The 26656-nt window shown below is 42.4% G+C and overlaps 1 protein-coding gene and 2 long non-coding RNA genes across 6 annotated transcripts in view; 2 read left to right on the top strand and 1 right to left on the bottom strand.

Annotated features, from left to right (window-relative positions):
- CEP78 (centrosomal protein 78) overlaps positions 1 to 7717 on the bottom strand; it is a 28056-nt gene extending 20339 nt beyond the window's left edge. The window contains exons 1-8 of one of the 3 annotated variants that reach the window (XM_083702014.1): positions 7504 to 7717; positions 6247 to 6529; positions 5149 to 5327; positions 4992 to 5064; positions 3740 to 3843; positions 2710 to 2884; positions 1694 to 1807; positions 135 to 199 (exon numbers count right to left, since the gene is read on the bottom strand). In XM_083702014.1, coding sequence (XP_083558140.1) covers positions 135 to 199; positions 1694 to 1807; positions 2710 to 2884; positions 3740 to 3843; positions 4992 to 5064; positions 5149 to 5327; positions 6247 to 6499 — 963 coding nt within the window. In that variant the 5' untranslated portion in view covers positions 6500 to 6529; positions 7504 to 7717. Of the gene's footprint in view, positions 1 to 134; positions 200 to 1693; positions 1808 to 2709; positions 2885 to 3739; positions 3844 to 4991; positions 5065 to 5148; positions 5328 to 6246; positions 6530 to 7366 lie in introns of all 3 variants that reach the window. The other 2 variants (XM_083702013.1, XM_083702015.1) reach the window with 2 other exon arrangements.
- Positions 7718 to 8780: 1063 nt separating this feature from the next.
- Positions 8781 to 18127, top strand: LOC310826843. 2 transcript variants are annotated; one of them, XR_014556019.1, is made up of 2 exons: positions 8781 to 9065; positions 16909 to 18127. It is a non-coding gene; the product is annotated as an uncharacterized lncRNA (long non-coding RNA). The 2 variants fall into 2 exon arrangements; XR_014556020.1 differs by lacking the exon at positions 8781 to 9065 and adding an exon at positions 13649 to 13792.
- LOC310826858 lies at positions 10514 to 13568 on the top strand. Its single transcript, XR_014556037.1, has 2 exons — positions 10514 to 10644; positions 13127 to 13568. It is a non-coding gene; the product is annotated as an uncharacterized lncRNA (long non-coding RNA).
- Positions 18128 to 26656: the final 8529 nt, after the last annotated feature.

Raw genomic sequence — 26656 nt, 5'->3', positions numbered from 1 at the left:
AAAAGTGGTTTTTTTCCAAGAGCTCCATTGTCCAAAATGTAATGAGCAGAGAAATGACTGGCACAATTATTTGGTATTTTGTGGATTATTTCATTACACTAGTAACTACAAACAAACTCTGTTACAGAATATACCTCCATGTTACTTCCATTTGCATTCATCAGAACTTTTTCAATTATTGTCTTCATTAAAGCATGATCTACAAAAAAAGATTAACAAAAACATTTTCATTATATGCTATTTTTTTTAGCACCCACTATAATCCATTCAGCCTCTCCTCTGCCCTCATTTCTACTACTAGAGTGGCTAAAACTACCTATATATAAAGTCTCCATGGCTCAGCCCCATATCTATCAAAGAGCCAAGTCAAAGGACCTAAATATATCCCCAGAGTTATCTAAATGCTAGTGCAGAAAGAGGGACCAGGAATTTACTGTCTCCATGATTGTCTAACCAGAGCTTTGAGGTTTTGAGTTATTAAGTTATGAAGACACTAAGGTCATTAAGTGGAAAGAGGGGGAGACCCTGCACAGGCATGTGCTTCCGTTTGGTGAATCTGTCGAACAGTAGTGTCTTGCAGTAAATAAAAAAGAACCACGCAGACTCAAAGATCCACAGTAAAAGGAAAACTTTACTGTGGCAAAAATTCTGTTCCATGCAATGTACAAGCAGAGTAAAAGAGAGCAGAGAGAGAGAGAGAGCAAAGAGATAAGGCAGCTCGCTGAGCCCAGGAATTTCTCTCTCCTGGCTCCACGGGACTCTGAGTGAGTCAAAACAATATGAACTTTCCAGAGTCTTCCAGCACTTTCTAGTTTCTGCCCTCAAAGGCCTTATTCATGACAGAATCTACTGCTGGCGAACCATGGATATATAACCAACCCACACAATAGGTTTGAGTCACTCTTACAAGCTCAGTAATCATGGCCCTTGGTGTTAGAAGGCAGATGCCTGAAGCCTTTTAAGCTTACTGTACTGAAGACTGGGTAAATCTGGGAGCTTTAGGCTGATGCAGTTTTGACGTGCAGCCCCTAGAACAGGGAAGCCAGTGTGGTAACAGCTAGATGCTGTTAGACTACAATTCCTATCTTGTCTGACCATGACATGACAAGTGGGGCTGATGGCACATCTGGATGTCACCACAATGGATACTGCTGCCCTAGAGTGTGTATGTTCCTATCACTGGTACCAGTCAATGTACTTTAGTCACTTTCTTCTACACAACCAAAAGGTTTCCATTTTCTCCCAATGCACCTCAGTTAGTCACTTCCTTACACATGTCTCTTCACTAGTACATGGCAGCCAGCAACAGAGATGTATAAGGAAAGAACATGAGCACCTGCCTATTAGTATTCATGTTGGGGAGAGAGAAGGTATTAAAGAGTACTTTATGGCTCAATTTTGTGGGAAGGGGTCATCAGTGGAGGCAACAAAGAGCGCTCTCTAGCATTTGTCCAATTCAAAATATGACCCTGTCAAAAGGCAGAATTCTAGACAGAATCCTACAATACCTGCACATTTGTAAATCTGGTTTTGCCCCACAAGAAGCAGCTCTCTCTATAAAGAGTGCCCTGAATATCCTCATTCTCAAGGCGGTGGGGAGCATTAATGTCACATTGTTTTTAAGTGCATTATACTTTTCAAATTCTAACATACATTTTTATACTCCTGGATGGTGCAACCAAAAGAAACATACCTATTAATGGATTTTTCCTAATGTCTAGAACCACAATTGTTTTGTTGGTCTCAAATATATCCAAAAGTGATCTAGCTCCCTCATTGGTAATTCCGCACTGCTGCAAATCAAGTGCTAGAATATTAAAGAAGAATATTATTAATTGGCATGATCTAGAAGTATTTAAACACAGACACAGCAGAATGTTTAGACAGACCCTGCTCTAACTTCAACGTGAAGTTGCCAAATTCTGGAAGAAAAAGAAGTATTATGTTATTTCAACAAATTCTGTGTGATTTTACACACACTTTGCCCACTAAATTATTTGCCCATCACTCAGTCAGTTTCATGTTAACCGGTCTCATACATAATCAAGTACATACACTGTTATTTGCATTACTGTCCACACATAGCAAGATTCATCTGGTCATGCCTACTTACCAGATTTTTCCGTGTATAAGACTAGGTTTTTCCCCTAAAAAATAATGTCAAAAATTAGGGGGCGTCTTATACACAGATACATCTCCCCCCATTTTCTTAAATCAGAGTCCCCCAAAGTAGGGGTGTCTTATAGATGGAAAAATACGGTAATTGAGATTATTCAGTGTTACCTCTGAGGAGCAAGTGCTCCTGATAGTGGAGCAACAGCCCTTATTCTTCATGCTGCTGAAGGCCCTCCCCAAACCTAGTCCCTAACTGATAAAGCTCATGGAAATAAAGTTGAGGGAGGGGGTGGAAAGCTAAGAAAGGGACAGAAGAAAGCAATCATGTTGGGCCAAATTATTTAAATGCAGAGCCTACATTTGGCTTAACAGAAATTCTTTAAAATAGTTTGTACTTAAGAATGGTTCTAAACCTTATTTATAGAACCATATTAGAGCTACAATTTAGCTCACAGAAAAGGACAGGGAACTTCACATTCCTCTCCCCATAGTAAGAAACAGACCTTGTAAAATATGCAGTAGTTTACTCCATGTATAGGTGTTGTATCCTACACAAGCATGCTGTTTACAACTATATCTATAATTAGCACCTACCTTTTAACCATAGGTCTTCTCCAAGGCATTCAGCTAAAACAGTAGCACCTCGGTCACCAATAAGTGAGTTGCAGTTGAGAGTAATGCGCCTTAAGCCAGCCATGCAGTCCAAATCAGGTCTCCTATAGCGCAGGCTCTCAGCCCAAGCTTCGCTGTGTCTTTTCAGTGCCTGGTGCTTTCAAAGACAAAACCACCAAAATGCAAATAGTTGCTGAAAATGCCAGCTAGAATACAAAAACTGAATGACCATTATATTGTTGAAGGTATAATGAGAGCTAAAGCTAAAGCTAAAGTAATATTAAAACACACTTGAGAATAAGTTACATTTCAAACTCATTCTTTACTATGTGAAGACAAACAGAATGCTGCATGCCTGTCAAAACTGAATGGCTTGTCTTACTGTGAACTTCAGGAAAACTGGATGCTATGTTAGAAGTTAGTATACTAGGGCTTCAGAAGTACCGTAGTCCTTAGGGACAGGCAATTTTCATCACAACCAGAAACATATGCTTAAAGATCATGGATTTGTGTTATAGAAGACTCAGGGTGCAACTCTAAATATCCTAAACTAGGGAGTAAGGCTTGCACTCCAAACCTCACTAAGCCCCACTGAATTCAATACAACTTACCTTTCAGTAGACATGGCTAGAATGGTTAGAATGACATTGTAAATCCCTTAAAACTGAGTGGAATTTACTTCCAAGTAAAAATCCTGAGGATTATGCACATCCACACACATCCCTTTAAAAGCTGACATAATTTGAAGTCAACTTTTCAATTAAAAAACAAAAGCCTTTCACATGTGGAAAATGTTTTTAACATGCCACAGAGCATAAAATTAGGTTAAATGGGACATTTCAAACTTTAAAAAGTCATCTTATAAATGAGTTGATACATGGACTTAGCAGACGAGACAGCAGATAGTACCAAGGCTGTCTGCTTAATATGCAGGTATAGTTAGCATTTGGTTCACATATAAATTACAGACAGGAATAGCAACATTTACATCAAATTTGAAAAGTGGTTTTACCTTTAAAATGTTGGCCATGTGTTGGGTTCCTCGCCATGTCAAACTGCACCCTGTAAAATCTATAGTTTTGATGCAAGCTGAATTCTTCACACTCTGACAAATCACTGGAAATAGAGAGAGATGACACTACTTAAGTATAGAAGGTTGCTATCTTGTACAGCTTCAATCTCCTTTTAATCACCAGTACATTCTCACTTCATTGATCAGCAATGTTTTGCTGCTATGTGCTTGCAACAAGGGTGGCAACTCTAGAGTGGCAACTGCTGTACTAAACAGTCTACTTTCCCAAAGCTTTTGTAAAAGAAAGAAAAAATCTAAGTACGTCCCTTAATTTCAGTGTCATTTGTGCATTCATACATCCTATCACATAGTAAATTGCGGAAAAACACTATTGTACAAGTGTTTTGGTTAATGTAGTTCCAAGTTGTGTTTGTGTGTGTTTGCACGTCATGTAATACAAGCCAACAAGTCACCAGTTCCTCATGCAGTATGTCATTTTTCACTCCTCTGATTGAAGCTCTTGTCAGTCTCACTGCTGAACAACACTACCTAGTATCAGTGGTATATTTCCAGAGAATACAAATTTGAACAGTTATGGCATGTTAGGACCTCCTTGCCTGGCCCACAACCTCGCATCATTGCCCCTCCCACAGCAATGCAGTTAGCCTCAATAGAAACTTTCAGGTCAATAGGAAGGTTTCTTTTCAAGCCTAAGGGGTGAGAGGTAGCCTATGTGTGTACAGACTTTCCCCCACAATGTGTAAATGGCTAAGGGTTTGGGAGTGGGCAGCAGGGTCGCATCAGTGGGGAGGGGCAGCAAGGGCTTCCCTGCACTCTCTCTCATGCAAAGGGGGAACGCCTGAGAAAGGCTATACTCTTCTTTGTATTTCAGGTGCAGTTGCTCCTCTTTACAACTCAATGCACCTGAAGCAGCTACCTAAGTTGTCATGCAGAAAAATAGATAAATCATGGCCACCAAGGCAGCCATGGATTTCCAAGATACCATCAAATTAACGTCTTCTATGAACTTCTGACAGAAAGCCAAGATGTAATCAGAATACCATTATTTTATTTCAAATGTGGGAAATGTTTTTAACATACCAAAGAACATAAAACAAGGTTAAACAGGACATTTTAAATTAAAATGTACTAACTACAGCAGTATTATGAATGTGTGAAACAAGATGTATTTTTACAAATGACACTGTGTTGCATATTAAGTCTAGTTTTCTTCAGAAAATTCAGAACTTACTTTCCAAACCTCCATCACCAATTGGTGAGTCTGCTAAAGACAGTCTCTCTAGAGATGATGTGTTAGCCAACCCCTTCAAAATAAAGAATATTAGTAATTTTAATATGGGCACAGAAGTATTTCCATGAAAATATTTATTGCAATTGAGCAGTCTTACTTTTGTCAGTAATATTAAGTCTTTTTCCCTCAAAAGCAGTCCCTGTAGTTCCAAATTTACTAGAGCACTTGATCTCATCAGACAACTTTTAATAGCTTTACATAGTTGAGCAGTAAAGTCTTTGGATCGAATTGCTGGAATTCTCCTTCTTACAATGTATGTTCCCTGCTTTTCAACACCTAGAAAACAAAAAAAGCTAATAAAATCATCAGAACAAACACCACTTAAGCGTTTACATAGGCCATTCATGATTGATTGATTGATTGATTGATTGATTCTTACTACCATCCCATTTTAGCTACATAAGCAGATGCAAATTCCTTTGTATTAGTGACACCATGGCCAAAGGCAACTTAAACATAATGCAAGTCACATGCATAACTCTCCCTCTTCTATTGGAACCTGAAGAAACAAATACTAAGGAGTATGAATGGGGGAGGAATGGACCGTTAAATGAAAAAAAATGGACAGAAAGGGGAGGGACGACAATCCAAAATACACAATTCTTATAATCCCAATTTTTCTTTTTTCTTTTTTTTTTAAAAAGGTAACTGCAGAAATGAGAAACTTGCAGTATTTCTGCTTTTGTTTGACTCTAACTCTCATCATGGGACGCAGGTGGCGCTGTGGGTTAAAGCCTCAGCGCCTAGGACTTGCCGATCGAAAGGTCGGCGGTTCGAATCCCTGCGGCAGGGTGCGCTCCCGCTGCTCGGTCCCAGCGCCTGCCAACCTAGCAGTTCGAAAGCACCTCCGGGTGCAAGTAGATAAATAGGGACCGCTTACCAGTGGGAAGGTAAACGGCGTTTCCGTGTGCGGCTCTGGCTCGCCAGAGCAGCGATGTCACGCTGGCCACGTGACCCGGAAGTGTCTCCGGACAGCGCTGGCCCCTGGCCTCTTGAGTGAGATGGGCGCACGACCCCAGAGTCTGTCAAGACTGGCCCGTATGGGCAGGGGTACCTTTACCTTTACTTTTTAACTCTCATCATCCGTGACCACTGACCATGCTGAAGGGAGCTGATCAGAGTAGGATTCAGCACAGGAACACAACTTTATGAGAGAAAGAGCGGTCATATGGTTAACAATTTAACTGGTCACTACCTGAGTCTCTGTGTCCCTGATGATGAAAGCTTCTTATGGCAATAGAAGTCAAAGTTTTGTTGTGCCGGATAGCATCCAAGAGAGGTACCCAATCCGGAGGTTTGATGCGATCTGCATTTATATCGAGAACACCAAGAAGCCTTCTAGCTTTTACAGATTGTAGAGGGACACAGCCCTGAACTGAACAAAGGTGCTCATAATGAGAGTAAAAATCCAAGCTGCACTGTCTTCTTACTTTGACTGAGTCAATCATTTTTAGTCATGTATTGGGCGGCAACTGAAACTAAGAAGAGAAGACAAAAGATAATGTGCAGTTATTTCAACAGCTACAAACAATGCTTGGCGTATGCTTTCCTGAATTCACCAGAACTATGGCTCTGTCCAAAGACTTTTCCTTCAAGTGATGCTTTGAAGAAGGCACTGGACCTCTGTGTTCCCTTCCTGCAGAAGTGAACAACTTCACTAGGAGAGATACTGTGCTTATTTGAAGATGAAATCTTTTGTGGATGCAAGAGATTAAAGCTGGGATGAAGCTCACAGGATTAAGGAGGGTTCAATGTTCAAATAAATGCAGTCGCCTGGTTCACCTCCTCCCTGCACTGAGAAGAGCATGGGAAGGACCAGACAAGCCTGAGGTCTCTCTCTCTAGATAGTCCATGGGGAATATTGCCATGCCCTTTATTCCTCAACTACTGAATATTCAAACAGCTATACAGATAAGGAAGAACATAAGAAGACCCTGATGGATCAGGGCATAGACACAATGGCTAGTAGCCATGGGCTGGGGGGGGGGCACCTGCCTCCCCAGTTAATAGAAATATGTAACAAACTGACCAATCTCGTCGGTTCTTGCCCCCCCCCCCCGTAAGTTCTGGCTACGACCCCTGCTAGTAGCTATTGACAGCTTCCTAGTCCAATCAAATACAATTATCCCCACCCAGGTACTCCAGCTACCGGGGAGAAACCATCCTGAGGATGAGCGCCATGGAACACCTTGACCCTCCCTGATCCAGGGGCTGCTCTGAGTCTCGCGGCGCCTCGTAAAACCGTCGTGGAAACGATTCAGCCAAGAAGCTCGACTCGTTTCCCTGTTTTGCTTGGATGAATAATACCGCCTCACTTGATGCCGGGTTAATATTCCGACCAGCTTTTCCTGCCACCTTCGCGGAGAGTGCTGGGCGGGGAAAACGGCTTCTTCCGAGGTTCTCGACGGGGCCGCTTCCCTGCCTCTTACCTCGAGTTCACCCTCCGCGGCGCCCGCCTTCTTCCCCTCTCCTCTCAGCTCCGCGTCTCCCCGCGCTGCCCGAAGCCACAAAATGGCCCTGCTCGCTCCCGGTAGCCGAGGAACCCGCGTTGTGTTTGCAGGAGTCGCCCTGGAAACCAGCCGCTCTCGCGGAAACTTCGCGGGCCGCCGTCCAAGTACGGGGAGCCGCGAGGGTCATTTCCATCGGCGTTTGAAACTTGACCCTCGCGACTCCCCGTACTTGGTCGGCGGCCCGCGAAGCGCCCGCGAGACCGGCTGGTTTCTATGGCAACTGCGGCCGCGGGGCGGAAAAGCGACGGCGAGCCAATAGGGAGACCGGGATGCAGCCCGAGAAGTTCGGGGAGGCTGGAAGCTGAAAGGAGTCGCGCAGGCTCCGCTAGGCCGCCTTCTCATGTCTAAGACAAGACCCTCCCCGTCCCGGAAGTTATCTGCCTTTCCCAGCAAAACACTAGAAAAATGTACAGTGGTACCTTCAGCTCTCTATATTGGACAAACAGGCCAGACCTTACGCCAAAGAATAAACGGACATAAATCGGACATCAGGAATCACAAGACAGAGAAACCAGTAGGAGAACACTTCAATCTCCCAGGACATTCTATACAAGATCTCAAAGTAGCTGTTTTACTACAAAGGAATTTCAGAAATAGACTGGAAAGAGAAGCTGCTGAATTGCAACTTATCACCAAACTTAAAACCATGGAGAAACCTGGTCTGAACAAAGACATTGGATTCTTATCTCATTATACATGACAAAGCCATTTTTCACCTTCTCACCCCTTGCTTCTTCCTGTAAGACCTATTGCGGTCGTTAAGAGTCGTCAACAGGCTCATCACAGCTATCTGCCAATCACCCATTCCCACCAGCCTTCTGAGTAATACCCCTCCCCACCTTCTCACTATATAGAAGGGTCTGGAAACTTCTGTTTCAGTGTATCTGAAGAAGTGTGCATGCACACAAAAGCTCATACCAAGAACTGACTTAGTTGGTCTTTAAGGTGCTACTGGAAGGATTTTTTTTTGTTTTGACTATGGCAGACCAACACAGCTACCTATCTGTAAGTGGTACCTCGGGTTACATACGCTTCAGGTTACAGACTCCGCTAACCCAGAAATAGTGCTTCAGGTTAAGAACTTTGCTTCAGGATGAGAACATAAATTGTGCACCGGTGGCGCAGCAGCAGTGGGAGGCCCCATTAGCTAAAGTGGTACCTCAGGTTAAGAACTGTTTCAGGTTAAGAACGGACCTCCGGGACGAATTAAGTTCTTAACCCGAGGTACCACTGTATTGGGGGGCGGGGTGACACACTACTAATTTCAATACCATACCTGGACAGTCAGTATTTATTTGAAGATTTGTAGGACACGACTAAACAACAACAAACAGGTAAACTTAGCCCGTATGATATGACTGTATATTTCTATCACGTTTTCATTGGGGTTGGGGGGCACCTGGCATCAGAGAATTTGGATTTAAAGAATGAGAGTATAGCAATAACACGCGACATTCGCACGCGAATTATGGGAGCAAGTGACAGAATCAAGGCAATTACGCAGGTAATATTCATGCCTTAAATATTAGCACTTCTGACCCTGTTCGGGTGTTCACTGTATTCGCCTGCAAGCAATCGCGAAATGGGGAAGGGCCTCGCTGCAAAGTCCCAGCGTCTGGCCTGTCGCTTTTCTTCCGGGTATGGCCAAGTTCTGTAACGCAAGGAGCCTTCTTTACCCTTGGAGGCTCCCTGCAAAACCTAAAGCCCCGAATGTGCGGCGGGTAGCCTAATCTACCTTGCAGGGCTGCCGTGAGTATAAAACTAGGAGTGGGAGAAGCATGTACACGACAACCACCTAGCGCTCAGAGGAAAGACGGGATGGAAATATAATGAATGATATTGCTGACCAGTTGTAAACACGTTCAAGCAAATGCACGTCATTTGCGAAGCCACAACGCCCCAGTTCTGTCCTCTCTGCTCCTCTTTCGGTACCGTTTACGCAAATCATCTTGATCATCCCTGCACACGTGAACACTTCCCATCCATTGTATGCTTACACAGGATCTTCTTTATGTATGTACAAAGCTTGGCAATGAAGAGTGTGTTTCTGGTTTCCCAGCAGCACCTTTGGCCCTTCAGTTGTTTTGGAACTACAATTCCCATCATCCCTGTTAGCTAGGGATGCTGGGAGTTGTAGTCCCAAAACAGCTGGAGGGCCAAGTTTGGCCATGCCTGCTTTAGGCCAGGGCGCTCCTCCCACAACCTTCTTTGTAATACAGTATACTGTTTCCGCACTCATGCACACACTGCCTTGGATGCGCACCTCCCTCGAGTGTATATCTGAAGAGGAGGGCTAATAAAAGTCCAGAGAATCAACTGCTCTGCTTCTCCTGCAAAATCCCTACCTATCCAACGCCTAGAAGAAGAAAACGACAGCCGCGCTCTAAGGAGGAATTGACTGGACTGAATCTGGGAGGAGCAGGAAGAGCGCAAGAACCGCGCAGAGGCTTCACCCCTTCCTGCCTCCTCCAGCGCCTGCAGGAGCCTCGCCCCTTCCCTAGCTTCCCCCACGCCGAAACAGCAAGCCGCATGACCGGAAGCAGCTTCCCTATTGGCTGCCCCTCCAGCTGGGCTTGCTGCCGACGGCATGCCCCTTCTGCAAGCAACTTTGCAAATATACAGTACTGTAGAGTCACGATTGCTCATAGTACTGGACACCGACGACGACGACAACAACTCTTTATTACGGCCGTAGACCAGCATAAACTGGACAACAAGATCCCACCATAGCTGGCAACTTTTCCCTTTTCTTGCGAGGAATCCTATTCGGAAAAAGGGAATTTCCCTTAAAAAAAGGGAAACGTTGACAGCTATGGATCCCACCGGTCACCATAAAATGGGGTGGGGTCTTTACAGTCACTGACTTGATCGCGCGTGCAAGCAAGCTGTCTCTCACGAACAATGCACCAGCCCTCACGCCTCACGTCCTTGTTGAACTACCCCTCCGTCCGAGGCCCAATCTTAAACTACGGGCTCTTTTAGTAACTGGGAGCTGCCTTGCAAACGGGTGGTGGTGCAGGGGAAGAAAGGTGATGTGGGTTTGCTCTTCGTGAAGAATGGCTTTCGTGGTTTATGTCTCAAAGGTAAAAGATCAGAAAAGGTGTGAATTTGGAAAGCAGCAGAGGAGTGTTTTTTTAGAAGCAAACGTTTAGAAAACGTTTTTGGAGCAAACGTCTTGGGCTTTGCAGTGCTGAGTTCGAATGCAGGTAGTGCTAAAGAATTTGCTGAGTAGACTGCCATTGTATTCAATAAGAATACCCTATTGTGTTGAGTGGACATGGTTAAGGAAGAATGTGCTGCACCTCCATGGTGCCTGATGTGAGTTCTGTTCAAGAAACTTGGCTTGTGGAGCTCTCACTGGCTCTCCATAGTCAGAAGAATAATAGACACGAGGAGCTTTACGGACAGTTTTGTGATACTTTTCCTTTTAAAGGTACGAAAGAGTGCCTGGCTCAATATGACTCTTGCAGGATCCTTTGCTTGGCTTGGCAGGGATAGTATTTAAGCCTTTTGCAGCTCAGTGTGGCTGGGGAAATTTCTAGGAGTGGCTGGAAGCTTTTCAATAATACAGGGTGAGTCTTTAAAGAGGCCCCAGTGGAACATGTGTACTCTGTATCCAGGGCCTCTTTTAAAGGATTCACCCTGTATAAGAAGTTATTACTTCCCAGTAGCTATTTTATGGAGATGGGAATTTAGTGGTGTGGATATGGTCCCTACACAGAATTTGAGAAGATATCAGGCTTAAATGTTTGGATATTGGTAGGCCATGTGAGTTCAATGGTTTTGAGAATTTTTCTAAAAAGCTGGAGCAAAGTATTTTGGGAGCAGCTCATGCTATTCCTAGATGGAAGGAGGTGGGAAGAAACTGGAATATGACGGCATGGTGGACAGATGGATGCAGTAGGGTCATTTGGGAGCATAATGCAACTTCTGGGAAGGTTAGATGTACCTTGGTAGGGGGAAATTTAAGCTAATAATTAAAAGGGTTAAGCTATAATTAAAAGGGTACTTAGGCGGGCTAAATGAAATATGTGAAGGCAATGTTGTGGAAACATTTCAGTAGTTACACCAGTAGCATTGATATAAAGACAGATAAGGAAAATGAATGCTATCTGGAGGAATATTCCAGCTTTGCTTATTGAGAATCATATGTGCCCTTCTTAACTCTCATCTCATTTGTAAGCTACTTATGCAGCCACACCAGTTTCCTTAGATGCCTCCCACTTTTCTTTCTTGTTGTAATTGTCTGTGTTTGGGGCTTCAATATTTCTCCTTTTAGAAACACATATCCATCTTGGACTTCCTCCTCTGTATTTTTGACCATGGGATCTCATCCAGTAGCTTTTTCAGTTTTTTAAAATTGGGCTTCTTAAAGTCCAGAGTGCATGTCTGAGTACACTCAGCTTTCCCTTTCCTCTGTATCATGAAACCCAGAAAGAACTGATCACTTCCTGCCAAGTTTCCCAGTACTTCCACTTTGTTGATCAATTCCTCCCTGTTAGCGAGGACGAGGTCTAGGATAGATGATCCCCTTGTTTCTTCCACCTTCTGGGATATGAAATTGTCAGCAAGGCAGTGGAGAAATTTGTCAGACCTTACATTCTTGGCAGAGTTTGAGTTCCAGCAGATATCAGGGAAATTGAAGTCTCCTATAGCTCTCCTTTTTTAGTGTTTGGTAATCGGCTCTAGGAAGGCATCATCCAAGTCTTTTGCCTGGCTTGGTGGTCTATAGCAGACCCCACAGTAAGGTCACTGTTGTTTCTCTCTTCTACAATTTTACCCATATACTCTTAGTCTGCTTTCCATGATCCAGGTCATGGATTCCTTCACAAATTTACACATCCTATACGTATAATGCTGCTACTCCTCCCTTCCTGTTTGGTCTATTCCTTTTAAACAGGTTAAACCTTCAACTCCTGCATTCCAGTCATGGGTCTCATCCCACCAGGTTTCAGTAATGCCTACCAGGACATATTTGCCGCTCTGAATTAAAAGTTCCAATTCGTCTTGCTTGTTACCCGTATTCTGTGTGGATTTGTGTAGAGAAAACTGAAACCACAAGTTGTTCCCTCCAGCTGCTTCCTCCTTGTAGTTTCCTACGAGATGTCAGAAGCCAGTTAAAAAATTACATAAGCCAGTTACAAAAAACAATCCAGCTTTGCTTTTGTTTACAGCCTTTATGTTGTTTAAAAGTATGTGTAAAATCGTTTCCCACAAAGTCCAGTGACCAACACAATAACAGTGCAATACTACACTTTTACTTGGGAGTATGTCCCACTGTGTTAAAGGCTCTTACTCCAGGGGGGGTAGCAGTCCCAAACCCAGCTTGGCAACAGTGGATTGTAACACAGTGGTGTAGCCACAGTCATATCCACAGCCCCATTGCTCCCACTGGCTGGGACAGCTGAAGACCTGATGCTGGCGTAGCAATCAGGTCCACATCAGAGCCAACACCATCATATGATGCCAGTGAGGCCAGTCCAAGATCCAGTCAATCCTAGACTGATTCAGTCCCTCTATGACCCGAAAATGGCTCATTTTGGATTTTTTTTTTTTTTTTTGCAGGAATCCCAATGGTGGATCTTTTGCATACCTGCACTTGAGGCAGAATGAAGACCACACCAGAAGAGTGACACCGGTGTCATGTTGTGGAGGCCAGCAGACCTGGTGTGGTCTGGCTGGAGGAAGACTTCTGCTCCATACATGCCCCATAACCCCCGATTGTGGGGTTAGCTTGCAGGGTACATGTGCCTAGAATTGCACTGGTTGATTCCTTGGAAAAGCTGAAGCTCCTTACATTAGATGGCTTGAAAACAGTGAGCAAAAGAGAACAGAACTTGATAAAGTAGGGCTGATAATGTAGTAGAAAGAGTTGTGTAGAGGAATATTCTGAAATATTATCGTAAACAGTTTGTGTAAACTTTAACAGCAATGAATAAAAAATTGAAATAATGTATGTATAAAATTATCCCGTTATTTACCTTTGTCAATAAAAGAAGCAAGTCCATTTGTCCTGTTTTCTTTCTTGAGAGATTACTACAGACTTGTAAAAAACTTGCTATTTTTTCCATTTCCATTTAAGCAGTGAAGATGATTTGGATCAACAATGGATAAAAAAGCACTCCCTCTTCCATATTGTTGTTCAATAAAATTCAGAAATAAGAGTTCATCTTGCGTAGGAGAAGATCAGATTCTGGATAATTGCAAACATTAGATCTTGGTTGTTTTCAGGTAGGAAGGCATCTTGCTGTCAAGTTTCCTGTCAACTGAAGTGAACTGGAATTGTTCAGATATATTATAAATCTCGGCAGCATTGCTGTTGGCATGCAAATGATGAGAAAAGCTATTTGTTTGCTTTTTATATCAACTGCTTTTATATTATACTTGTCATTGTTTGTGGAGGGGACAGATTGAAGGGTCAGAGTGAGAACACCTTCTGATGGAAAAACAAAGAATGGCCAGAATGAAAATGTGTCAGACAATCAAAACATCTTTACTTAACTATTCCTATTAGTTTCTACAGAGCACGAATAGGCACCATGCTTTTTGAATCAAATGGACAGCAATAGCTTTTTCCAAATTATTCACAAATGAACAACTCTAATTATACACACATCGTAATGAGTTTTTCCAACGCTAGCTGTTTGACTTCTCTGGTAACTGCTGCATTTTAAGAACACAAAGCAGTGGATTTTCAATAATGATGCAGTATTTAACTATTTAGCCTGTCACAAAACAAGAGTGGGGCATGGAAACAAGGTTGACAACTGTATACTGATTTTACCTTGTTTTTCTATTTATTGGTTTTTGTAGACACTTAGAGAGTTCATTGATTCAGCATTTTGTAAGCCATTCTAAATTAACAAAATCATTTTTTAAAATTAAAAAAACACAGGAAGGGGCAAAAAACAAACCCAATTGCGTTGCAGTGTCAAAGTGCCACGAAATGCATCTATTTCGGGACTCTGGTGGTAGCCTTTCCTTCAGACGAGGATAATGAGCTACTGACACATAATACATTGCTTCTCTGGAGTTAGACCATTAGCTCTTTGAGCTCAGTATTGTCTACACAGGCTGGTAATGCTCCTCTAATGTTTCAGGCAATGCCAGGGATTGAACCTGAATGCAAAGCATGTGCTTTACTGAGCTCCAGTTCTATACCTCTTACAGGACTGTTGACAGCTATGTGCCACCAAGATGGGAGTCTCTGGGGCTCTTGCACACAGTCCTCTGACGCAGGGGCCCTAGACTGTATACTTCAGATCAAGGGATGTCCCACCAGAGCCAAGAAGATGCCAGTCTAGCTAACAAGCAAGTATTGGAGGAAAGAAGGCATTCTGCCAAAAAAGGGTTAACACTTGCCATGTTTAAGACTAGGTTTTTTAACCAAAAAAAAAAGGTTTAAAATTGGGGCTTGTCTTTTCTTAATTTGGAGTCCCCAAAAATGGGGGGAATCTTATACATGGGGGCGTCTTATACATGGAAAAATACAGTATTTTGTTGCTGTCCAGAAACACTCCCAATGAGCCATGTGGGGCAGATTTCAAACCGACTGTTAGTAAAAATAAGACCTATAAGGGAGGAAGAATTCACTACCCTACAAAAACAGCTGGTGGATGTAACAATTCTTCCAATGCCATGGGGCCTGATGCCCTTGGGGTGTTTCCCAGAAAGCTCCTTCTTTTGTGCTATGCCTAGAAGCGCAACTCAATAGTCTGGTTTTCCTCTAGGCTCTTTCACAGCACCTTTCCTTTTTAAGTCTGCTTTCAAAGAGAAATTTGTTTGCTATTTCATCCAGTGTTCTTCCAAAAGCCAGCTGGCGCTGAATGCTAAATGGCAAAGGAACAAAGGCACAACTTCCAAAAGTATTTGGAAATGTTCTGGGAGCTGCTGAAGCTGTTCTTTATAGCTTTTTATCCGGAGGCCTGTTGGCTGTTGCTAGATGGTCATGTCCTTCATGAAAAAGATTCTCACAAAGCCTGCAGATCTTTATTTTTAACGCCTACCCAAACAATTATTTAAGTCCATTAGCAGTAGCATTTGGCTTAACCTACAATTGCCCAGCCACATAGTTGTATTATACTCTTTATCACTTATATAGTGTCGTAATTGGAATGTGGCAAGGAGATGTACATAAAAGGCATATGATAACACCCCAAATCATTGTAAACAACCAAAGCAGCCTATGATACTACAGTCCTGCTGCTTTTATAAAACAAAGACTGATAGCCAACTAAGTCACGTTCTGAGTAGACCCATTAAAATTAATGGACAAATTACTTGAGTCCATTGATTTCAAAAGGTTGACTCTGAGTATGACTAGCATTGGATATCACCCCAACACCCCAAAATAGTTTGCCTTATTTTAACTACATTGCTAGTTAATCTCAGGCTTTGTAAATAGGCCAGTAGGAAAAGACGGGGACTCTCAAATCTCACCTCCTTTTCTCTCAAACACACTTTAAAGCAAACAACTCGTAAAACGAGATACAGATCTGCAAGTAGCAAAAGTAACTGTTCTCTCAGTTAAAACCCGCTAGCCAAAAAGTTTCACAATGCTTCAGTAAAGAAAACAAGGATGATGTAACAACCTTTTCTACCCAGCTAGGCCTTGTTATTTGCAAATTAACAGGTAGGTATTTAACAGATGGGTATTTAATTAATATGGAGATACATTTAGTATTTTTCAGCACCTGGATATATTCATTTTTTATTTTTGAAATTTATATATAATATTTCTGTTTGATGTGGGCTCCCTGTGTAGTTCATGGTTTAAACTAAATATAGTATTAAAAGCCAGGTTCAACAATAAAATCTGTTAAAGATAGGGGTTGGTTACTATAGTTAAAGGATTAGAGTTTTAGAATAGTTTTCTTAAAATCATTTTTGGAACAGGAAACAGGTTTCCATTTATTAGCCAAACTACTCACTTCTTGTATTCATCCATTAGATTTATACATTTCAGGACTCTGTAGTATCTGTAGTAAATTATTTCACTTGTGATTGGTATATTTACATATTCTTGCATAGTCTTGCATAATAGGCTCTAGAACATATTACACATGTAATAAAAAGAAAATTAAAAATAAGAAGATTTAAGCTTTCTGGCAAATGGGCCCAAATCGGTTATACATGCAGGAGAATATACCCCGGTATGCTCTTGTTTAGTTGAGAAAACTGAACAGCTGAGCAATTGTGAATAGAACAATACACAACTGAATGAGAAGGGGTAAGGGCACAGGAAAATCACCATGAGAAAGCATTATTTCGCAGCAAAAGAAAAGCATTGTTTTTATATTTTTGTTTCCAACAGTTTAATTAATTATTTTGGTGTGGTTTTTTTCAAGACTACACATAGAAGCACCTCCTCCTCCCCACTGATCAACCCAAATGAAAGATTGTGGAAGGGCCATATGTTCTACATGCTAAGGTAAACACTCCAAACATCTCCCCCTGCAAAGAAGCAATAATTATGCTCTGGACTGACCCAGTCAACCCCCTCCAGCAAGTTTTTATCAGCCTTGATGGGCAGTCATCCAGAGGGCATATGGTTGGGCAATAACCTCCAAGCAACCACAGTTCAGCATGAAGGCAAGTGATTATGTCCTCAAGATTCTGAGGGTTGCGACACTTCTGGCCAAATATCAATAGCTTCAGTAGAGGGTGCAGAGGTGACAACGCCTTCTTTGCTGCTGTCAGTGCTACAAGATAGGCATGATTACCATAAGTGCTGGCAACCCTGTTTGGTCATCTTCACTATGAGATTTCCACTATTTGTGCTGCTGATACCGTCGTACCTGCTTCATAGTCTGAAGCTGCCAGAGAACTCAATATGCCATGTTGGGCTCAGCATTAGAGAAGGTCCCTTATTGGTGATTCCATAGCAGGGGCGCTATATAGGCGGGCCAATGGTCCCCTAAAATTTTCAAGGAGGGGATCCGGACCCCCTCAATATTCCACAATCTGTGGTGGGCCTCCCTGGGCGTCCCCGCAGCTGAGATGGGGCCCAAAGGCCCTACCCACAGTGGGCCTCCCAGCCTCCCCCTGATGCGTGATGTCGCATGTGCGCTGGGCTCCCCCACAGTTGGGTGGAACCTAGCGCCTGCGTTCCATAGTGACATCAGGTTCTCAGCAGAAGCACTGACTATGACAAACATTCCCCCCGAGCATGCAGGAATCCTTCCTATTCCATTGGTCTCTGGGGGTGGACCATCCTGAGCTAGACAGGCCTGTACCCCTGCAGGTGGAATCTACTGTTGTCAATCTAACCAGTAAACAACCAAATCAAAGGCATCTCTGGCTAGATGTATTGGGCCTATAATGTGTTTGGACAGCTCCATGAAGTCCTAAGCAAGCCTATTCGCAGTAGAAATCCTGGCATCCCCCTCAGCAGTTATGGATGGTCCATACAATTTGTTTATATGTTTAGTGTAATATGTATGATATGATACTAAGGAGGCTTCATAAAGTGTTTGTTGTCTTATGTCTTAATGCCTTTGAAGAAGAGAAGGTGCCAAAATGCACCAGGGTGACTATTTTGTGAAATAAAATTTGTTTTAAGCATAATTTAAAGGGTTCAGTTTCTCTTCTTTTTGACTTCCAGGTTCTCTAATGAACACATGCTAATTGTATGAGATGTGTTCCACATGACTTCTAGGGAATAGAGTTGTATGTAACATGGCAGGTTTAAAAACAAAAGCAAATAATTATTACCATAAGGATAGAATATTTTTATTGGCCCCTTGCCTGCTCTGAGAGTAATTAATCTCTTGTCAGGACTCAAGCCTGCAGTGATTCCACATTTTTAATAATATACGGTATTTATTTACATATTTAGATACTATTTTTCAATATGAGTCTTTATAATACAATTTACAATATCTTAATATGTACAGATATAATTTAAAATGGCAGTTATTATTAAACACTTTAATAAAAGCTATATCTATAATTGCATCTTTATTCGAAGTAACACACATCACAATATAGGGAGGGCGCTCACCACAGAACCATTGGGTGGCATGAAATGTTAGTCCTACTCAAAGTAGTCTACTCTGAGGGTATCTAGTGTTGGATTTCACCTGTTAAATTAAATCTAAAATTATCTAACTGCAGCAATGCACATTTTAAAGATGTGTGTCTTCTGTCATTTTATCATCTGCTTCTCTAAATGTCTTTTCAGAAGAACATTGGGTAAAACAGACAGGATGCCACTGTTTATCTGAGGAAGCAGCAAAATAGAAAAATACTGGGCTGAAAAGCAGCACCTCCACCAGCAGATGGTGCCATATTGTTACGTCAGTGCTGAACTATTGATAACTGTTTTCTGGTTTGGGGCAGGGAGAGGCAGAGGAAATGAACAAGCTGCTACATCAACTCTGTTTGTTGCTGTAATAATAATAATAATAATGATGATGATGATGATGATGATGATGATGATGATGTGTATACCACCCTTCATCCGAAGATCACAGGGCAGTTCACAACATAAAAATGCAAAATGAGATAAACTAGGAGATAAAAGAACCCTGCACAGGCTTCAGATGGCACATGGCTGCCTGGCTCCCAGTCTTTATATTGCCTGATGGGATGCAACTATATTGAATTCAGCTCCTGATGCAGCCTGACTGTTGCCAGCATCCATGGCTGCCACTTCCACACTGAAAACCAGGCTCTCAAGACATACTACAAAGCACACACAGCCAGTTAGAAGGGAGTGGGTGGTGCTCTAGTCTAAACCAGTGTTTTCCAACCTTGTTTCCTTCCTGTGCACACATGCAACCCATCCTACCAGTAGAAAGGTAGCTACTTAAATGTTTTGTTTTGTAAATAGAACATGTTTTATTTATAATTTTTATGATTTATACAAATTATCATTATATAAGATGATGGGAACATAATAAAACATTGTTGAAGCAGAAAAATATTATTACTGTATTAATATTAATATTATTAATCTGTAACCCCCCCATGTGACTCAAGTTGCCCCAGCCACTCTGGGTGGCTTCCAGCATATATAAAAACATAGAAAAACCTTAAAACGCTTCCCTATACAGGACTGCCTTCAGATGTTTCCTAAATGTTATATAATTACTCATTGTCTTGACATTTGATGGGAGGGCATTCCACAGGGTGGGTGCCACTACCTAGAAGGCCCTCTGCCTGGTTCCCTCTAGCTTCACTTCTCACAGTGTGGGAACCACTAGAACGCCTTCGGAACTAGATCTCAGTGTCTGGGCTCCCAGTTGTTATATTGGCCGATGGGGATGCAGATGCTCCTTTAGGTATACAGGACCAAGGCTGTTTAGGTCTTTAAAGGTCAGCAGCAACACTTTGATTTGTGCTTGGAAATGTACTGGGAGCCAATGTAGGTATTTTAGGACCAGTGTTATGTAGTCTCGGCGGCTGCTCCCAGTCGCCAGTCTAGCTGCCGCGTTCTGGATTAGTTGTAGTTTCTGAGTCACCTTCAAAGGCAGCCCCACATGGAACGCATTGCAGTAGTCCAAGCAGGAGATAATCAGAGCATGTACGACTCTGGCGAGACAGTCTATGGGCAGGTGGGGTCTCAGCCTGTGTACCAGATGGAGCTGATAAGCAGCTGCCCTGGACACAGAATTAACCCATGACTCCCAGGCTGCACACCTGGTCCTTCAGGGGCAGTTACCCCATTCAGGACCCCACACCTTCCCACCCCCCTGTCCCCCCAAAACAATACTTCTGTGTTTTCAGGATTCAACTTCAATCATAGAACCATAGAACCGGAAGTGACCCCAAGCGTCATCTTTCTAGTGCAACTCCTGGGCATAGCCAAGAGGGGACAGGGGAGGCAGCTGCCGCCTAAGATCAAGTAAAACAATAAAAATACTTAACTAAAACATACATCATTGTAATTGCAAATCTCACTTACCAGTTTTCAGCTTTATGCAGGTTTGGCAAACATACCGACACTTGTCAATTAAAGAATCAAGGTGTTAAATATTATATGCCTCATTATTTCTAAACCATGGTCTATCCTGAACATGAACTCCCTGAATTGTGTTAGTGCTTCACATTCATAACATCCTACTGTTTGCCTTTCATGCTTGTTCAGCTTTAAAAATAAATAATAATAATAATAATGGGCCAAGTTCCATCAGTCTCTAATGATAAGCATTAGTGAGGCCACTTTTGCTCTGGCTAATTCAACACCATGGACTGATTAAAGGCAAATCTTAGTGAACTTTCTTCAGAAGTCACTGAAGTTAAAGTGAGGACACAGTTAATCCACTTGGATTGATTGATTGATTTAAAAACACATGAGGGTGGGGGACTTCCAGCCTGGAAGCCAAATGTAGTCCTTAGGCCTCTCCTCAGATCAAATCCCTCGTCAGCCTTGCTCTATGCCCTCCTTGAATACTTTTGCCTGCCTGAAATGTTTCCTTAAACTACAATCGTGGGAATGTTAGCATCCAAAATGCATATGTAAAGGGTTAATGTTTGAAAGGGCTGTAGAAACCTGTGATGTCATACACTCTCTGGAAGTTATTTCAGTTGGTTCAGTTATTAACAGTCTTGTGAGTCTTAACAGCAGCAGGTATGTTCTGTTGTGCTGCTGTCTGCCTCAGAGTCAGAGTATCAGTTAGTCCGTAAATGTTAGTTAGTCTGTAACAGCTTAATCTACTTCAGCCTCCCAACTTCCACCCTTCACCTTGCCCACTTTCGAAAACTATCCACAGACAGAAGCATACGCCAGCCAATATTCACAAAGAAGACACATTCACTCACCTTTTGCTCTTTGTTCATTCATGGAAGTGTCCTGGCTTCGACCCACAAATATCCACAGGCTTCTGTCGATCAGCTTCTGAAGGTGAATTTCAACCAGTTCACATCAACAAACATCATTGCCCTGTTCCAGCCTCACAACATCCAAATGGGAACTGTATTGGCTTCCACCTACCAACATCTGCCAGCTTCTGCTAGGTCCACCACTGGACATTCACCACTAGCTTGGACCATGGATATTGTTGTGACGTGGGGTTTGTGATTTCAGCTCTCTTGACATAATATGCTGGAGACAGTTCTCTAGTAACACTTCTTTATTAAAGCAAACAAGACTGAGACTTGAGGAGGGGAGAGCTACATTTATAGGGACAGGGAACAAGCTAGAAAGGATACATTTTGGAGGGAACAATCTCAGGCAATCACAGTCCTGCCTTTTGGAGGAAACCAATAAGACAGAGGATCCAAATACAGCAGCTTAAATGAACCAATAGTAGCTGTACCCTCTGGAACCAAAAGGCAGTTACTTTACCCTAATGCAATACAGACAATAATAATACAGATATAAAATCCTTTGACTCAATACACAACACCTATCAGCTGCCTTCAAGTCACAATTCCACACTGCAAGTGAACTTGCCTTATTATTGCTCCATAGCATCCTACAGCCAGATGATCATCTCTGTCCATCTGCCTGTTCACCTCCTCCAGGTAGAAGAAGACTGAATATAACAACTGTTGCTTGCTGTGTTCTGTTGGGGAAGAGGAAAAGGCCCACCTTTATATCCACTCAGCTGCCATGTACTTTTGTGACGTCACAGGTAGTCTGTAGCCAATGGCAACAGCTGGAGATGCATCATTATCATCCACATTTCCCCAGGCCTCACAACTGTGGGTACACCTCAGCAGTGACTTACTTGTGTGCTTGTTTATTGCTAAAAATATTTGGAGACCAACCTTCATCTGTACTGATATTAGGGAGGGGCATATTATAAAACTGTTGCTGGGGACCTTTTTCAGCACAGGGGGCACATTTCCATGTAGGGGGTGCAGCCGGTGAGGGGAATAACCTAAAGCAGAATCCGGTGGTCTGCTCTTGATTTGTGGACTAGAGGTTCCCCACCCCATAATAAACCCAAGGGTTAGATCCAACATGAGTTGTATTCAGAGTAGACCTACTGAATCAAAGGACTTAGTAAATCTATTGATTTTAATGGGTCTCATTTCAAGGAAGTATTTGGATATGGCTCCAATTATTAAAAACAAAGACACACACACACACACATATTTTTCTTTATTTTTTAAAAAAGTTTTGCACCTTCTCTGTCATGGTATTATCCCAATCATAATTTCTTTTGTTTATCCTTCCTGGAAGAGAAAGTTGAAAATATTAGTTTTCTCAGACTAAGACAATTAAGACTATAAAAGCTTATAAAATGTGTCTAAGCTTTTATATCCTTAATTGTACCATTTGCTTATGAATTGTTATATGTGCTGAAATTAATCATGTCTCCAATATTTATTTTATCTTATTTGTTTAGACAATATTTTACACTGTACATTTATCTGATTTTCATTATTGTATGTTAACTTCTTAATACAATTTATAATTTAAAACAACAGAGCCAACCTAATTAAAATCTATGTAAGATATTTTAGCAACTAAAGGAAACATTCCCTTCATTATACAGTGGTACCTCGGGTTAAGTACTTAATTTGTTCTGGAGGTCCGTTCTTAACCTGAAACTGTTCTTAACCCGAAGCACCACTTTAGCTAATGGGGCCTCCTGCTGCTGCCGCACCGCCGGAGCACGATTTCTGTTCTCATCCTGAAGCAAAGTTCTTAACCTGAAGCACTATTTCTGGGTTAGCAGAGTCTGTAACTTGAAACGTATGTAACCTGAGGTACTACTGTATATATAAAAAATCTGCAACTGTTTTTATAATATATATATAAAATCTGCATAGTTTTTATAGGAGGGAAAAGAGAACTAAAGGGTCAACCCCCCCCCGGGGCTCTGCATACTCTAAAGCAAGTCCATTCCTTGCCTGGAATGAGGGGTGTGTGTCTGTGTGTGTGTGTGTGTGTGTGTGTGTGTGTGTGTGTGACTAGAAACTTCTGACTTTACTGTGGCTGCAGTATAGGTTAATGTACATCAATTTTGCCACTTTGCAAAAAGTGAGGGTTTCTGCCCTCATTTTAGCAAGGGATTTCCATGGATCCTCTGCCAAAATGATGATGAACAACCTTTCATTTCCGCAGGAAATTCTGGTGCACACCCTTTCCTGATTCAGAGAGCCTGCTAAATGGGAGGGTTTTCTCCCATTGCTTTAGCAAGGGATCCCGTGCAGGTTTGCATGGAAACCTCTGCTAAATGAGGAAAGCCTCAATTTCAGCAGAGGTTCATAATCCAAACTCCTTCTTGGTTTAGGAGGGGGTTTGTATGCTCAGTTTGGCAGCATGCCTCTGTTTCCCAATGGAAACAGGCACACAAAGCCAATGCAGGATTTAACCTCACTCTTGCACCTATCAGAGGACCTCACAAGTGACACCAGCTGATGGGTGGATGGGCATGTTTTGGGGGAAATGGACTCTTGGGCCAACCTCAACCACCTGGTGGTCCAAGATTGGCTCACAGACTGAAGGTCCTCCACGTGTGGCTTATAGGGTGTTGTGAATGTTGCAAAGCACAGTGCTGGTGACAGTCCAGCCACCCACCACCTTAATTTCCCTGAAGCATCTATACATAGAAATTAGCATGTGCCAATGTTATACAAATTTGTGTCACAGCCATGTGTTTGTGCCCTGAATCTTTTAAATACCTAGTGACATCCCTGCTCAGACTACTGTTTGAAAGCAAGTGCTGCAGGTACGATAACTGATGTTTAGGGATAAGAGAGTTTCTGTTACACAGATCTGCCAAGCCCAATAAGCTCATTTTTGCAGGGCATTAGTCTGACAAAACAAGAAGACTTTCAAATCCAGCTGATCTGAAAGGTGAAATGAATAATCCCAACATGTTTTCCATTGGGAAAGTTTCAAGATAAGCACAAGTCCATTAACAGAACATTTTCCTGCAACCTTACTATTTAAACAGTTTTACACAAACACATACATCTGTATGTATACACATCTGCATGCACAAACTATATATATCCATACAGTGAAGCTCTAAACTCTTTTAGGAACCAGGAGAAGGCAGAGGGGAGTCCATATTTTTGTAATTAACCAATTAAAATTACTGAACATGAGAATAGAATTAATTTAAAGAACAGAGGCAGTAGAATTTGTTCTTCAGTCAGCATCAGCTACATTCCATGTCAAGTGGTGACTAAAACAATCATTATCATGACAGTTCCAATTACATGGGAAGGGCAAAGCTTTTCAGCTTGTTCTATTCTGCTGGCTTTAGAAAGACAGTTCTCATCCAGTATCATCAAGTTCAGCTTCTGATCTCCGGTCACTAAGCCCATTGAGATATACTCAGAAGAAAGCTGCATTTTATCATCCTGTGTCAATTTAAAATAAATAAATAACTACTCCTATGTGTTGTCTCAAGAATAGACTTTGAAAGATCTTGAGCACACTTCCACATCCAATAATGCTTAGTCCCACTAAAATAAATTGAAGTTTGAAAATCAGTTAATAGAATAATAGCATCTTAGAGTCTGAAGTGATTCCAAGGGTCAACTAGAACAACCCTCTGCAATGCAGGAATCTCAGCTAAAGCATCCATGACAGATGGCCATCCAACCTCTCCTTAAAGGTAAAGGGACCCCTGACCATTAGGTCCAGTCGTGACCGATTCTGGGGTTGCGGGGCTCATCTCACTTTATTGGTCAAGGGAGCCGGCATACAGCTTCCGAGTCATGTGGCCAGCATGTCTAAGCCGCTTCTGGCGAACCAGAGCAGTACACGGAAACGCTGTTTACCTTCCCGCCAGAGCGGTACCTATTTATCTACTAGCACTTTGACGTGCTTTCAAACTGCTAGGTTGGCGGGAGCAGGGACCGAGCAATGGGAGCTCACCCCGTCATGGGGATTTGAACCGCGACCTTCCGATCGGCAAGCCCTAGGCTCTGTGGTTTAACCCACAGCACCACCCACCTTGTTAACCTCTGCTTAACAACTTCCAAAGAAGGAGAGTCCACCATCTCTTGTGGGAGTCTGTTCCACTGTCAAACAGCTCTTACTGTCAGAAACTTCTTTCTGATGTTTTGTCAGCATCTCCTTTCTTGGAGCTGGAAGCCATTGAATCGAGTCCTACCCTCCAAAGCAGGAGAAAACATGCTTGTTCCTTCTTCCATGTGACAGCCCTTAAGATATTGGAAGGAGGCTATCATATCTCCTCTTAATCTCCTCTTTTCAAGGCTAAACATACCAGCTCCTTCAAGTGTTCCTTGTAAGGCTTGGTTTCCAGACCCCTGATCATCTTGGGCTGCCAACCTAGCACTAAGCATACCAGTACAAGTAGATAAATAGGTATCACTGTGGTGGGATGGTAAATGGCATTTATGTGTGCTCTGGCACTCGTCACGGTGTCCCATTGCACCAGTAGCAGTTTAGTCATGCTGGCCACATGACCTGGAAAGCTTTCTTTGGACAAACACCAGCTCCCTCGGCCTGAAGCGAGATGCGCAGCGCACCCCATAGTCACCTTTGACTGGACTCAACCGTCCAGGGGTCCTTTACCTTTACCTAATGGAATAATGTGGATGATATGACTTCTGGCATTTTCTGTAACCAGCATCACCTGATGTTGCCATCAGTAATTTTTGATGCAGATTTCTGGGGGGACAGAGAGCTTACCCAAGCTCCAAACTGCCACATCCCATTTGCAAACCTCAAATGACACAGGGCCATTCCTCTTCCTCTTGGATCCTCTATGTCCTATCCTCTAAAACCCTCTATACAGAGACAACATGAAGATACCCAATTACTTTTACATCCATTGAAACAATTTGCAGTGCTCCTAGCAGTTCACTCCTAATGTATGATTATTCGGGAGCAAATCCCATTATATTCAATGGAGCTTATTCTTTAGTTAGTGTGTTTAAGACTGCACCCTAAATCTGTTGGTTTAATGAAGATGTGAATCAGTTCTTAGACTGCAATCAGTGGACAAGCTCCATGCATTCTGTGGTCTTCGTTATTCCCTCCTTCCAAAAGCAGGGTGTGCCATCACAGACGGTCTAACAAATCCTAAACTCAAGGGAGCTTTTAAAGTAGCTTCTGACAGACTCCAAAGATCTGCTTTTAGCAGAAAAATGTGAGACACCATTGTGTGCACCTTAATGAGATTCTCTGAGGCTTTTGCAGGAATCCATCCTTACTAA

This window comes from Podarcis gaigeae (assembly GCF_964106915.1).
Source record: "Podarcis gaigeae genome assembly, chromosome: 11".
NCBI lineage: Eukaryota > Metazoa > Chordata > Lepidosauria > Squamata > Lacertidae > Podarcis > Podarcis gaigeae.
This window is presented reverse-complemented; position numbering and strand designations above follow the sequence as displayed.